Consider the following 15,397-nt stretch of genomic DNA (forward strand, 5'->3'; position numbering starts at 1 on the left):
CTTTGTTAGAGAAGGAAGCCACTATACCTTTGAAAGAACAAGCTTTTTGGTAAGTAAATGGAGTATGTCTTCTACTTCCCAGCTCTTAATCCCCCTCTTTTGTTTTTTTTTCCCTCTGAATAGGTCACTGCAAATGACCTTCAAGAGAATATCACAAAGTTAAACAATGGGATGGCTTTTATGATTAAACACTCCCAGAAACTTTTTAAGGTAGGTAAGGGGTGAGATTTGGGTGGTAATAGGACAAGGAGGTTGAAACATGGTGGGATCCTCAGCAGGGCTATAAGGATAACTAAATAAAAAGGCCCTGACTGGGACTTGAAGCCAGATTGGACAGTGGCAAAACCCAAGGAAAACGACCAAGGTGGGGAGGAATAGGAAGGTACCTGGAAGATGAGTAGGATAATTGGCTCCACCCCGAGTCATCCTTCCTTTTTCATGAGGGGCAGTGTGTATTGGCCGTTGAGTGAGTTTATCCTGCCTGTTTCCTGCCGGTAGAGTTTTGAGGCTCTGAGAGTCTCTCTTCATTTTGTATTCTTTGTCCCTTTTAGTACAAATTATCAGTGTTTCTGCCCACAAAATTTTCTCAATGGTTCTGTGGATTTCATAGGGATTCACTCCATCAGACAAAAGCCACATACACAGATTTTTCGAAGACAAACCCTTCTCTAACATGGTCTCCTGCTGAGAAGACTAGGGGACAATACCTTTCCCCTTCCTAGAGGCTCTCTGGTTTGATTGAGAGGATCTTTATTCTCTTGAAAGGGCCCTTTGTGTGACTGAAAATTTTGACCTTTTGAGGTTTCTAAGATTCAAACAAAAAGTTGTGTAGTCATATTCTTGGCCTTTTCTTTAGAGCACACTTTCCTGATAGTGAATTTCAGTGTTTTGCCACTGGAAAGGCTGAGAATTGAGAGAGAATTGACTAAGTTCTTCATATAAGTGGAATCACACTTTTTTGTGATTAGCTTGTTTCACTTAGCATGTTTTCAAGGTTCATCCATGTTGTAGCATTTGTCAGAATTTCCTTCTTTTTTTTAAGGATGAGTAATATCCCTTTCATCGTATATAACATATTTGCATGTCATTTATCTGTCGAGGACACTTGGGTTGCTCCCATGTCTAAGCTCTTGTGGATAATGCTGCTATGAACGTGGGTGTACAAATGTCTTTTTTGAGATACTGCTTTTAATTCTTTTGGGTATATACCCAGAAGTGGAATCCCTGGATTACATGGTCTTTTTTTTTTTTTTTTTTTGAAGGTTCCAGTCTCCCCTTCTTGCTACGTCCTTAACTTTTTTTTTTTTTTTTTAAAGATTTTATTTATTTATTTGACAGAGAGCCAGCGAGAGAGGGAACACAAGCAGGGGGAGTGGGAGAGGAAGAAGCAGGCTCCCAGCAGAGGAGCCTGATGTGGGGCTCGATCCCAGAATGCCGGGATCACGCCCTAAGCCGAAGGCAGACGCTTAACGACTAAGCCACCCAGGCGCCCCTACATGGTCATTCTAACAGAACTGCCATACTGTTTGCTATAGTGGCTGTATCATTTTATATTCCCACCAGTGATGTACAGGGTTTCCTATTTCTTCATATCCTCACCAACACTTATTTTGTTATTTGTTTTTTTGGTAATAGTTATGAGGTGGTATCTCATTGTAATTTTGATTTGCATTTCCTTAATGATTAGTGAGCTCTTGAGCATCTTTTCATGTGCTTATTGCCTATTTGCATGTCTTCTTTGGAGAAATGTCTGTTCAAGGCCCTTGCCCATTTTTGAATTGGGTTGTTCTTTTATTGTTGAGTTGTAGGAGTTCTTTATATATATCTGGATAGATATATGATGTGCAAATATTTCCTCCCATTCTGTGGATTGCCTTTTTACTCAGTTAATAGAGTCTTGCTACACAAAATTGGTAATTTTTTGTGAAGGTCCCCATTTTTTTTTCCTTTTGTTGCCTGTGCCTTTGGTGTCATTTGCAAGAAATCATTGCCAAATCCAGTGCCATGAAGCTCTTGCCCTATGCTTTTTAAAAATAATTTCATGGGGTGCCTGGGTGGCTCAGTCGTTAAGCGTTTGCCTTTGGCTCAGGGCGTGATCCCAGCATTAAGGGATCGAGCCCCTCATCAAGCTCCTCCACCGGGAGCCTGCTTCTTCCTCTCCCACTCCCCCTGCTTGTGTTCCCTCTCTCGCTAGCTGTCTGTTTCTGTCAAATAAGTAAATAAAATATTTAAAAAAATAAAAAAATAATAATTTCATAGTTTTAGGTTTTATATTTAGGTTATGAATCTATTCTGAGTTAATTTTTCTATGTGGTATTAGGTAAGTGTCCAGCCTTATTCTTCTGCTATGGATATCTAGTTTTCCCAGCATCATTTGTTGAAAACTTGTCCTTTTTCCACTGAATAGTCTTGGCATGCTTATTGAAAATTATTTGACCACATACGTGAGAGTTATTTCTGGACTGTGTTCTATTCAGTTAGTCTATATGTTTGTCTTTATACCAGTACCACACTATTGTGATGACTGTAGCTTTGTAGTAAATGCACGGTGTGAACATAGAGGCCACCCTAGGATTTGTTGACTATAGGATGGTGAGTGATCCAGAGTCCAGAATTTAGAAATGAAAGGTCAGAACTTAGTAGGCTGGAAAACAAATGGTCAGGGCTGCATCTAGGGCTTGGGTGCTCAAGTCAAAGATTATCATCAGTTAGAGGTCAAGATCTAGATAAGTGGATTAGAATAGTAGGCAGAGGACAATAGGACAAAGAATTTTGTTTTGTTTGAGATAGAGAGAGAGAGCAAGTGCATTAGCGGGGAGGGGCCGAGGGACCGGGAGATTGAGAGAATCCCAGGCATGCTCTGTGCTGGCTGGGGAGCCTGATGCGGGCTTGATCTCACGACTTTGAGATCATGACCTGAGCTGAAATCAGGAGTTGGATGTTCGACTGACTGGGCCACCCAGGTGCCCCGAACGAATGGTTTTTAATAATGAAGAAAGATCTTTCAAACCTGTTCTTTATATACTTCCTGTTGAGGGGAACAACTAGTTCCAAAACGTGATTATGGAGAGTAAGATAGTTCCCTGACAGTAGTTGTGAATCAAAATAGGGAATTTCTAGATGTAGTTTCTTTTTTTTTTTTTTTCTTAAGATTTTATTTATTTATGTGACAGAGAGAGACAGCCAGCGAGAGAGGGAACACAGCAGGGGAGTGGGAGAGGAAGGAGCAGGCTCCCAGCACAGGAGCCCGATGTGGGACTCGATCCCAGAACGCCGGGATCACGCCCTGAGCTGAAGGCAGGCGCTTAACGACTGCGCTACCCAGGCGCCCCTAGATGCAGTTTCTAATAGAACTCTCCTTCTTTGAATTCTCTTACTACCATTGCTGTAGGGGTAACTTTTCATAGTCTACCACTCACAAGTTAAAAGAGAGATCTCAGAGCTCTCACTGCACCCCAGGGTTTCTAGCCTTCCACCTTCTGATCTCTTGACCTGTCCTTTCTTGCTTGTCCATTGCTCAGTGTGTACGTAATTCAAGTATACAATGAAGTCTACTTAACTGTGAAGGATTTTAAGTGACTTAACACAAATTTGTTATCTTACAGTTCTGTAGGTCATAAGTCTACATGATTCTCACTGGTCTAAAATCAAGGTTGGCAGGGCTGCATTCATTTCTGGATGTTTTAGGACTTACAGTTCTGTAGGTCATAAGTCTACATGATTCTCACTGGTCTAAAATCAAGGTTGGCAGGGCTGCATTCATTTCTGGATGTTTTAGGAGGGCATTTGTTTACTTGCCTTCTCCAGCTTCTAGAGGTTGCCCACATTCCTTGTCTCATGGTCCCCTTCCTCTATCTTCAAGGCTAGCAATGTTGTATCTCTCTGTTATTTCTAACTACAGCTGGGAATGGTTCTCTGCTTTTAAGGACCCATCTGGATAACATAGGTAATCTCCCCATTGCAAGATTCTTAATCATACCAGCACATCCCTTTTACCATGTAAGATAACATATCACTGTGAAGGATTTTGAGAATAGAAATCATACAAATCTTAGAGGGTCTAATTATTAGACCCTTTCAAACATTCTGTTTTTCACTCTTCTTTTTCCTTTTATAGATCCCTTTTCAGCTCCTCCTCTTTGGGGCTTTGATTCTTGTTTGCTACTTTAACTTTGTTTCCAGGCTAGTGCGAGCACGCCAAGAGCCTCTGTTGATGTCTGAAGGAGAGAAAGAACATTTCTTTTGAGATCTATTTTGGTCCTAGGTCTCTCCGTTTTGATATTCCCATCAGAACTATTGTCCTTATGGGCCTCTGCTTTACCACTTTGTCTGATTGGGTTCTTCCCGGCCTTTTCCTTTGGGTGGAGAATGGTTGATTTTTCTATGTGCTCTATCACTTATTCTGAGGTCCTGTTTTACCCCAGGTTTGTTGTTCTTGTACTTTGTTGTGTCTTCTTGTTCTCAGGCCTCTTTGGGTGGACTTTTAACTTCCTAATCCTCAGATTCAGTGTTGTCTCATTCTGTGTTCTTTGTATTTTTTTTTTCCTGAAGATTCCTCCTATTTATAGTTCTATCCTCTGCTATTATCAGTCCCTCTGACCCAGTCTGTTTTTTTTTTTTTAAGATTTATTTGAGAGAGAGTGGTGCGCCCCCACCCCACCCCAGGAAGTTCGGAGATGGGGAGAGTCTCAAGCAGACTCCCCACTGAGTGCAGAACTGGACATGGTGCCTGATGTGGGGCTTGATCCCATGACCCATGAGAGCACGACCTGAGCTGAAACCGAAAGTTAGCTGACTGAGCCACCCACGTGTCCCTGACCCAGTCTTGTTTTGTCTCCCCAACACGGGTCACAACATCTTTCCTTAGGGACTTATAACTATCTACAATTAAGGCCAATTCCCATTTTATGTGGGAAGGTCTTTTATTGATTCCCTCTGAACTGTAAAATACTTAACACCTCCAGATTTTCATTTAAGCCCATCCGCTTCTTGTTCCCTTTCTGGGTATCTCTTAAGCTTATAGTGTCTTTTGGGGGGCAGAGGTGTTTTTGTTTTTATTTTTGCTTTTTTTAAAATTTAATTTCTTTAGAAGTTATCTCTACACCCGATGTGGGGCCTCAACTCACAACCCTGAGATCAGAAGTCGCATGCTGCACTGACTGACCAGATAGATACGTGTGTGTGTGTGTGTGTGTGTGTGTGTATATGTGTGTGTGTGTGTGTTTTAATGACTTTCGTAGAATAAGTGGTGTGGGCTCTGTCATATTCTTGTTTGGAGCAAATTTCCTTTGGCTTTGAGCTCTGCCTCACAGTTTACCAAGGTAAAAATTAAACTGTAGATGTCATAATATTTTTGTCTCAAGACATTTTTAAAAAAACCTTTATTATGAAGTTTTTCAAATATAGATTAAAAAGTTGTGAGAGTAAAACAGTGAACACTTACATAACTCTAAGATTCAACAAATGTTACCATTTGCCGTATTTGCTTTATCTTACTCCGTATATTCATGTTTTTTTTTTAGTTTTTGTTTTTGGCTGAACCCCTGATAGTAAAAGGCAGACATCATGATACTTCACATATAAATACTTAAGCATGTGTCTCCTAAGAATAAGAACATTCTCCTAATAGTCACAGTACCATTATCATGTCTTAGAAAATTAATAAGAATATTATATTAACTAAGATTCAGTACAGATTCAAATTCCCCCAGTTGTCCTGAGTGTATTTCATAGATGCTATTTTTAATAACATAAGCTAATTGAGGTTTATGTATTGCTTTTGATTATTATTTCACTTTTAATCTGGAATAGTCCCTATGCTTTTCCTTCATGTCATTGATTTGTTGAAGCATTTAGGCCAGTTGAGTTATAGAATATTCTGTATTGTAAATTTGTCTTATGGTTTTCTCAAAGTTATTTAACTTGTTCCTCTATCCCTTTTTTTTGTAGTTCCTGTAAACTCTTAAGTTAGGTCTAGAGGCTTGATTAGATTCACGTTAAACATTTTTGGCAAAGATTCATAGGCGATGTTTGTGTACATCATATGGCATCATATTGCATCACATCAGGAGGCACAGGATGTCAGACTGTCTCACTCTCAGTGATGCTAATTTTGCTAACTGCCACATCTCTCAATTACAAAGGTACATTTTTCCCTTCATAATTAGTAAGTCACCTGCAGGGTGATGATTACCTAATGTAATGATTTTAGCTTCCATTGGTAATCCTGCTGGAATCTATAATTATATTGGGTATTACAAAACAGTGGTGTTCTAATTCTATTGTTTAATCTTTATTAGCTGACTTTTTTCTTTGGAAGAGAGCTTTCCTTTCCTCTGTTTTTCTTTTTTTATGAACATCTCTACAGACTTATAGGTTTGTAGTTATTCAAAGTGTTAGTCAATTTGAGTCGTTAATTTTAATTTTCAAATTGTCTCAAATTTGGCCAGTGAGAGCCCTTGCAAGCTCTTCCTGCTGTGTCTTTTTGACAGGACTCCATTAGTCTGAGTGTTTCCTTCCTGGCATAAAATGTCCCCAGCTCACTTTGCATTTGCTCTGCCCTGGGCCTGGAATCAATTATTTTCTTCAAGGAGCCCTGGTTTCTTTGAGTCACACTAGTTATACTCATTGTTTCTGGTGTATCGTTGCTTTTAGGGTCTTTGAGGGCAAGAAGTAGATTAAAATTCTTTATAAAAAGAAATCATTAGTTCATATTAATATTTCAAATTCAGATTTAACATTCCAGAGCTTTTTCTTGACTTCTTTTACTTTATATTTGTATCTGTTTTGCGCATTGCAAATTCCAGATTTTAATAGCATTTATATGTTGTTTGCTTTATCCTTCAATATGTAAAATATCAGTATATAAATAATTAGTTTTGGGGCTAATAGTTAAGTGGCTCAGTAAGCGTCTGCCTTCGGCTCAGGTCATGATCTCAGGGTCCTGGGGTCGAGCTCCGTGTTGGGCTCCCCATTCAGTGGAGAGTCTGCTTCTCCCTCTTCCTTGCCCTCCCACCCCCCACCCCTGCTTGTGCACTCTCTCTCAAATAAATAAAAAATAAAATAAATATTAAAAAAATTAGTTTCAAAAATAAGCCTATGTAAACCTGCTGATGGAAGTTTAAGATTTAAGATTTCCTTACAGTTCCTTTTCCCTTGAATATATGTCACTAAGGATGTATAGTCAGAATACAGTTTTCAAAAGTTAGGTAGAACAGTTCTTTTTCTGTGTATGTTATCTGTGTTTGTGTTCAGTTTTAGGGTTTGCCTTTTTTCCTTTTGGATTTAATTGTATTTTTTTAATCTGTAGAATATTTACATGGTTCAAAAGTCAAAACTACACAAAAAGTTATACTTAATAGATAAATCTCAGTCATTGTCCTAACCGTTTTCATTATTTTCTGGTTTATATCCTAGTTCCTTTTGTGTTTCTTTTTGTAAAAACAAGTAAGTGTGTATATGTATGTATGTTCCTATTTCCTCTTCTTTCTTACACAGGTACTTTATATACTGTTCTGTAACTTTCACTCAACAGTAGATACTGGAAGTCACTCCTGTTAGTTCATTAAGTGTTTCTTCTGTCCCTTATCCCTCTCGTCTTTCATTTTTAATGACTAGATGGTCCTGTCATTATATGGATGTGTAAAAATTCATTCAAGCAGTCCTCTAATAATAGACATTTAGGTTGTGTTTAATCTTTCGATTAATCTCATCCAAGTGTGTTTTTGATTTCTGGAGTTGTATCATCAGGATAGTTTTCCAAAAGTGAGATTTCTGGGTTAAAGGGTAAATGCAAATGTGATTTCCTTAGATGTTACTGAATTCTCTCCCATAGTGGTTTATTATTTGACACTTCTGCTAGGATTGTATCAGGGTATGTGTCATAGAATTCTGGGCAATATATCAATAAGCTAAATTTTTTCTTGTTTCTTGTTACCATATAGTAATTCTAAATGGTATTTTCTGTATAGTGATTTAAAAATGTGACTTGGGGACCACTTGTAATTTGTAATGACTTTTTAAAAAAGATTTATTTATTAGCATGAGAGAGCACGTGCATGCTTGCAGAGGGGCAGAGGGAGAGAAACTCAAGCAGACTCCCCACTGAATGTGGAGCCCCACAAGGGAATCAATCCCAGGACCCTGAGATGGTGACCTGAGCTGAAATCAAGAGCTGGCTGCTTAGCTGACTGAGCCACCCAGGTGCCCCTTTTGGGGTAGTTTTTGTCAAAGATAAGCATTACTACAAATGTCTATATTTTTGTTTCTGGCTCATTTGAGTATGTACATGCCATATTTGATTTTTAAAACTACAGTAGTATCTTTTCAAAAACAGTGTTCATGTCAGATTTGTTGAGATATCATTTTGGTGGCAAGAGAAAGGAAGCTATGAAATAGGGCATTTTAAGGATCTTTTGTTTTTCTGAAATAATGTGCCAGTCAGATTATTTTGAGAATCACTATTTTTGTGGTCTGAAAGAATTTTAGATACTGCTAACTACTTGTTCTTGGTTTTCTTTTTATATCCTCCCCAGGCTCCTGTTTATATTCGGGAATGTGCCAGATTGCACTATTTGGGCTCCAGAACTCAAGCCTCAAAGGTAAGAATAGGAAATTGCTCTTAGCCCAAACAAGGAGAGAGTTAATTAAGATTAATGGAGTTTTAGGGGCGCCTGGGTGGCACAGCGGTTAAGCGTCTGCCTTCAGCTCAGGGTGTGATCCCAGCGTTGTGGGATCGAGCCCCACATCAGGCTCCTCCGCTATGAGCCTGCTTCTTCCTCTCCCACTCCCTCTGCTTGTGTTCCCTCTCTAGCTGGCTGTCTCTATCTCTGTCAAATAAATAAATAAAATCTTTAAAAAAAAAAAAAAAAAAGATTAATGGAGTTTTAAAACAAAGTGTGAAGTCACAGTAAAGCCATGGAAAGTAAAATATTGTTACTGTTATAGTTCAAAATTATCTAGTCAGTTTGAGATAAGGAAAAAGACTGAGAGGAAAGTTATATGTGCCCCCACATAGAGTTTTCTTGTTTCCGTTCAGATGTGCTCCACTGGTAGATGGTATCCTCTACATATGAGTGATGGCCTAGACTGCATGCTTAAAGGTTTTCGTAAAGCCCCTTTGCATTCCTACAGCATATGACATAAACAGGCTGTAAATAGCAAATGTATTAAATATTTTACAGCAATAAATCACGCTTTTCTATAATACATTTTTGTTTCAGGTTCAGTGGTAACACTCTGTCAAACATCTGAAAGACTTGAGACCGTATAAACTTAGAAAGCAAATGTGTAATGATTATTAATAAAATTATATATAATTATTAAGCTTTAAAACTGAGAAGTTTAAAAAACTTCACAAGTACTCTTTGATGATCTCCTTTAGTCTGTCTTGGTTAGGGACTCAAGCTGTCATCTTACACTGCTGTTTCTGCTCCTCTTTGTTTCTGCCTCTCATTTAGTAAATATTTGGTGTGACCAGGAAAACAGTATTTGATTTCAACTAGTTTAACTGGAGTGTAGCTTTTCTTTTCTTTCTTTCTTTTTTTTTCAAAGATATTATTTATTTTGAGAGAGAGCACACAGGCATGAGAGCAAGTGAGCATGAGCGAGGGTGAGGAGCAGAGGCACAGGGAGAAGCAGGCTCCTTCAGGGAACCTGACGTGGGGCTCGATCCCAGGACACTGGCATCATGACCTGAGCCGAAGGCAGACACTTAACCGACTGAGCTACCCAGGTGCCCCTGGAGTGTAGCTTTTCTTAGAGAGTTGTTTCTGTTCCTCCACCAGTGCTGTGTAGTTATCCCATCATATTGCTATGTGTAGCAAAGAGCACCACCCAAGAGCCTGTGCACTTGGTCTCCAGGATGGGTCTGTCACTTTAGTACCTAAATTACTTTAAACTTAGAGCTTAACTTTAGTTTTTTCTTCTATCAAATGGGAATGGTGATACTTTCCCTGATTACCTCATAGGAAAGCAGTGAGAGTTATGTACAATTAAAAGATGCTTTGAAAATTGAACTCATATAAATATAATTTTTGGTAGCAATATTCTAAATGAGTTTAGGTTCCCTAAGCAGGTCTTGGGAGTCAGCTATTAATATAGTCTGTAATTACAGGTTTCTCTTCATGTGATAATTATATTTAGATTTTTCTTAGTCCTAGGTATAAGAGTATACCACCCTCCCCACTTCTTTTTCCTTCTTTGTTTCAAGGTTGTGGGAACCTGAAAACAAAGCTGGCAGGATATATTAATTTGCTTTTCTTTACAATATTCTCTAGGATGATCTTGATCTGATAGCTTCATGTCCTGCTAAGTCCTTCCAACTGGCAAAATCTCAGAAACGGAACTGGGTAGATTCCTGCTCTCACCAGGAGGAGACCCAGCAGCGTACGGAAGAGGCACTGAGAGAGTTGTTCCAACACGTTCACAGTATGCCCGAGTCAGCGAAGAAGAAACAGCTTATTAGACAGGTACCTGAAGGCAGGCAGACAGTGATGGGGCTTTAGGAATGTGATCACGGTTGTAGAATCACTAGGGAATTTTGTTAAGAATCTCATTTAATTTTTGGCTCTTATTGGCCCAAGGTTGGCTCGGCCAGGAAAAAAACTTGTCAATGGAACCTCAATGGTAGTTTCTGTACTACTGTCCTGTTACAAAAAGGAGTGGAGTCTCTTGGATTTCTAGAGTTAAACAGAAGGATCCAAGTATGGTTAGAGTTTCTGTAATTTGGTCATGTACCAAGCATGCTGAGAGAGAACCAGCAGTTGCGATATATTCCAAAGTTTAAATCCTTCAGATTTTCTTGGCAAATAATTTAATCTTTCTGAATTTCAGTTTCCTTATTTTTAAAATGGTAATTGAAATGTCCATGTTTCATGACTATATAAAGATTAGAAAGAATCTATGTAAAGTGGCTGGCATAGCAGAGCAAAAGTGGTAGTTCTTACTAATGAGTTATTTGCAGTTAGAAAACACTGTAAATTCAGGGGCCTAGTTTGATATTAGAAAGTAGGAATTCTGGTAGCTACATTTGTTTATTTTGGAGTTAATGGGAGCAAAATTAGTTCTCTTCATTTGCCATTTTGAGACTCAAAGCGTAGTTTGAGTGAATCCCAATGAATTCATTAGTTTCTTTCTCGGGAAATTTATTTTGTCTCAGTCCCTCTTGAATTTTAGCTAAACAGGCAAAGTCAGTCTCATGACTTCTTACTCAACTGGGAACTTCTTGAGGGAAGTCTGTGTTTTTATTTATTTTTTTATGCCTAATCTGAAGCATAGGGCTGGACATAACCATGTGCTCAGAAAATGTGGAACTGAGCTTTTTTTTTTTTTTTTTTTTAAAGATTTTATTTATTTACTTGACAGAGATAGAGACAGCCAGCGAGAGAGGGAACACAAGCAGGGGGAGTGGGAGAGGAAGAAGCAGGCTCACAGCGGAGGAGCCTGATGTGGGGCTCGATCCCAGAACGCCGGGATCACGCCCTGAGCCGAAGGCAGACGCTTAACCACTGTGCCACCCAGGCGCCCCGAACTGAGCTGTTCTTAACAATTGAGTCCTTCAAGAGAAGTTTTCTGTTATGCTCTTTGAAGTTAGTTTGAGATCTAACAAATTGTGTTATGACTGGAATTTTCAAGGGTGTTGGCCTAGTATTATCGCAGATTCAAAGCAGTGTAGTGATTTAATTCTTGATAGAAACTAAGACAGCAGTTCAGGTGGAACAAGTGTCATGACTTCTTTTTTTTTTTTTTTTTAAAGATTTTATTTATTTATTCGACAGAGATAGAGACAGCCAGCGAGAGAGGGAACACAAGCAGGGGGAGTGGGAGAGGAAGAAGCAGGCTCATAGCGGAAGAGCCTGATGTGGGGCTCGATCCCATAACGCCGGGATCACGCCCTGAGCCGAAGGCAGACGCTTAACCGCTGTGCCACCCAGGCGCCCCAAGTGTCATGACTTCTGTCATCAAGAAAGCAGAGGGTTAAAGATAATACAAAGGAAAAACTAACATCATTTTCGCTATTTTTAGAAAAATGGGAAATCATAGAGAAGGTTAAGAAGAAAATAAATCATTCATCCCCACCAGGGTATACATTTTGGGTATTTCTTTCGGTCGTTTTCCTATCAATAAATTTCTACATAGTTCGGATCATACCACATGCTTTATCTCTCTGTTTCACTAAACATTACAGCATAAGCATTTTCTCATGCATGCTTGTGAACTCCTTGCCTACATTTAAAATACTGCCACTTTATTTTGACGAAACTATACTTTTACTATATCCCGATTCTTCTCTATGATTATAAAAATAATAAATATTCACTGTAGAAGCAGTGCAACCTCCAGAAGAGTGTGAAGAAGAAAAATCACCTGTAATCATCCTGAGATAACCACTGCTAAAAGTTTTGGAGTATTTTCTTCTATGAGTCTTTTCTTTCCATGAATATGTATTTGACATTTGTCTCCTTTTGTTTGAGATCATAATATATATTCAGTTTTTAAAATTCCTATCTTTTTCATTTAACATTATATCATGATCATTTTCCATGTCATTTTAAAAGGCTGTGAACATTTTTGACAACTGCATAATATTTCATCACATATAACCTAATGTATATACAGTTTGCCTACTATTGGACATATTTGGGAATTAGATAATTTTAGCTTATACATTTTTGTTCATAGGTATTTTCTTTTTTTTTTTTTTTTTAAAGATTTTATTTATTTATTTGACAGAGATAGAGACAGCCAGCGAGAGAGGGAACACAAGCAGGGGAAGTGGGAGAGGAAGAAGCAGGCTCATAGCGGAGGAGCCTGATGTGGGGCTCGATCCTGTAACACCGGGATCACGCCCTGAGCCGAAGGCAGATGCTTAACCGCTGTGCCACCCAGGCGCCCCTGTTCATAGGTATTTTCATTGCAGAGTTTTCCCTAGAAGTGGGATGACCAAAGAGTATGCATTTTTTTTTTTTTCCTGGACACAGCTATTGGGTCCCTTTTAATATATAGGTCCCCCCTTCTCTCCCCTCTTCTTGTTTTCCCCCCCAAAATTGCCAAAGTTTGTTTGGATAAACTTAAATTTGACATAATTTAGGTTTAAAGAAAAGTTGCAAAGATAATACAGAGAATTCTCACGTACCCTTCACTGAGGGTATCCTTCATTCCTAGTGTTGACATTGTTAAAACTAAGAAATTAACATTGATATATTACTATTAACTTGAGAGATTTTATTCAGATTTTAGCAGTTTTTTTGCTAATATCTTTTTTCTGTGCCAGGATCTAATCCAGGTTACTACACTGCATTTAAGCACACACATTTACACGTTCTCTCTCTCTCTCTGCCCCCTTTATTTGTGAAAGAAACCATATAGTTTGTTTTCCACAGTCTAGATTTTGCTGGTTGCACCCTTGTGTTATTGAACATGTTCCTTAGTCCCCTGTATTTATGATAAATTTGTAGTTAGATGTAATTCTAGAAGCTCGATCTGAATACCATTAGTTTTATTTATTCAGTTAGTTTTGGGGTAAGAACTTCATATGTTATGTCTATTTTTTAATACAGTAGTTCCTGCTCCTTATCTGTGGGGTGCCAAGACCCCCCAGTGGATGCCTGAAAACCATGGATAGTACTGAACTGTATATATACTATGTTTTTTTAAAAATTCATATATACTAATAATAAAGTTGAATTTGTAAATTTGGCATAGTGAGAGATTAACAATGATAACTAACAGAACAAGTATAACAGTATACTGTAATAAAAGTTATGTGAATGTGTTCTATCTTTCAAAATATCTTACTATAACTATACTCACCCTTCCTGGGATGATGTGAAATGATAAAATGCGTATGTGATTAGCCAAAGTGAGCTGAATGACATAGGCAATGTGACACAGCATTAGGCTACTACTGACCCTCTGACAATATATCAGAAGGAGGATATGCTACTTTTGGACTGTGGTTGATTATGGGTAACAAACCTCGGAAAGCAAAACCATGAGTAAAGGGGGACTACTGTATGCATTTTGAAAAGACTCTAGACACACATTGCTAAATAGCTTCCCAGAAAATTATTAATACTCCCACCAGTTGGATACAAGAGAGCCTCCCTTATTGCACCTGGCCAACATTGTCAGGAATGATGAGTTGTCACTTGTCTCAGTATATCCAGGAGGGATGCTTACTTTCTAAGCTCTTTAGAAGTGACTAAATTTTCTTTCTTTCTTTCTTTTTATTTTAAAGATTTTATTTATTTATTTGACAGAGAGAGACAGTCAGCGAGAGAGGGAACGCAAGCAGGGGGAGTGGGAGAGGAAGAAGCAGGCTCCTAGCGGAGGAGCCTGATGTGGGACTCGATCCCAGAACGCTGGGATCACGCCCTGAGCCGAAGGCAGACGCTTAACGACTGCGCCACCCAGGCGCCCCTAGAAGTGACTAAATTTTCTGATAATTAACTTCGGGAACTTTTTGGTACCTGTGTAATATGCATGAAAAGTGTCATTTTTTTTAAACCTCCAGAGCTGAACCTGAACTGATAAAAATTTGCAAAATTACAATTCACATATTTAAAAACTATAGTTAGAAAAGGCAGACAAGTAGAAGAATTAAGATATCATTTTTTAACTGGGGAGATGAATGGCTAATCAAAGCATTAAATAAGACGATACAGTGTTTTATGTCTTCCATTTTTCCATGTTAGATACCATCAAACAGAGAGCTGATATTGATAAAATTGACCACTTTTTATTTTGATGTATTTCCTCTGATAATAATGCTGGCAAGCAATCATGCTAGATGTCCATTTAAAGAGCTTTAGTAACTTCTTTATTCTTTAAGCAATTTATGTTAAATTAAGGGCTGTTTTAGGTTGTGCTAGTCAGTCTCTATGTCCAAGATACTTTCTGCAAAAAAATCTTGATTACAAGCTGGAGATCTTGGGCAAATTATATAACTCTCTGGGTTTCCTTATCTGTAAAATAAGGGTAACACTTCCAGCCTTATAGTACATAAGAAAAAGGAAAATGAAGTGCAGTCTCCTTAGAGTAATTTAATAAATTTTGACTTTTTTTGGCAACATCATTTCTGCCTTTGAGTTTTGCTTGCCAACCTACTAATCATATATGTACTGACTCACTTATTCCTGGACTTTTCTGGATATTTACACTTAGGTATTGATTGTTGCAGAATCCTATCCCTTATGGGGGAAATAATAGTAAAATGTTTGTTCTCTCTTAGTTTAATAAGCAATCTGTGACCCAAACACCAGGGCGAGAATCTTCTACTCCTCGGGTACAGAAAAGAGCCCGTTCACGTTCCTTCAGTGGCCTTATTAAGGTAGGTATGCTGTGCTATCGTTTTCAGCACTGACTTAGAGGAAGCTTAGCAGTCTAACTTTTCTTA

The 15,397-nt window shown here is 38.5% G+C and overlaps 1 protein-coding gene across 2 annotated transcripts in view; it reads left to right on the forward strand.

The window, feature by feature from the left end:
- Positions 1–15,397, forward strand: part of ARHGAP19 (Rho GTPase activating protein 19) — a 55,773-nt gene that overhangs the window by 28,117 nt on the left and 12,259 nt on the right. For both annotated transcript variants that reach the window (XM_045784972.2, XM_045784971.2), the window contains exons 6-9: positions 124–210; positions 8,535–8,600; positions 10,278–10,469; positions 15,233–15,331. In XM_045784972.2, coding sequence (XP_045640928.1) covers positions 124–210; positions 8,535–8,600; positions 10,278–10,469; positions 15,233–15,331 — 444 coding nt within the window. The remainder of the gene's footprint in view (positions 1–123; positions 211–8,534; positions 8,601–10,277; positions 10,470–15,232; positions 15,332–15,397) is intronic.

The sequence above is a fragment of the Ursus americanus genome, chromosome 6, assembly GCF_024610735.1.
Source record: "Ursus americanus isolate L20-20 chromosome 6, mUrsAme1.1.p, whole genome shotgun sequence".
Classification (NCBI taxonomy): Eukaryota; Metazoa; Chordata; class Mammalia; order Carnivora; family Ursidae; genus Ursus; species Ursus americanus.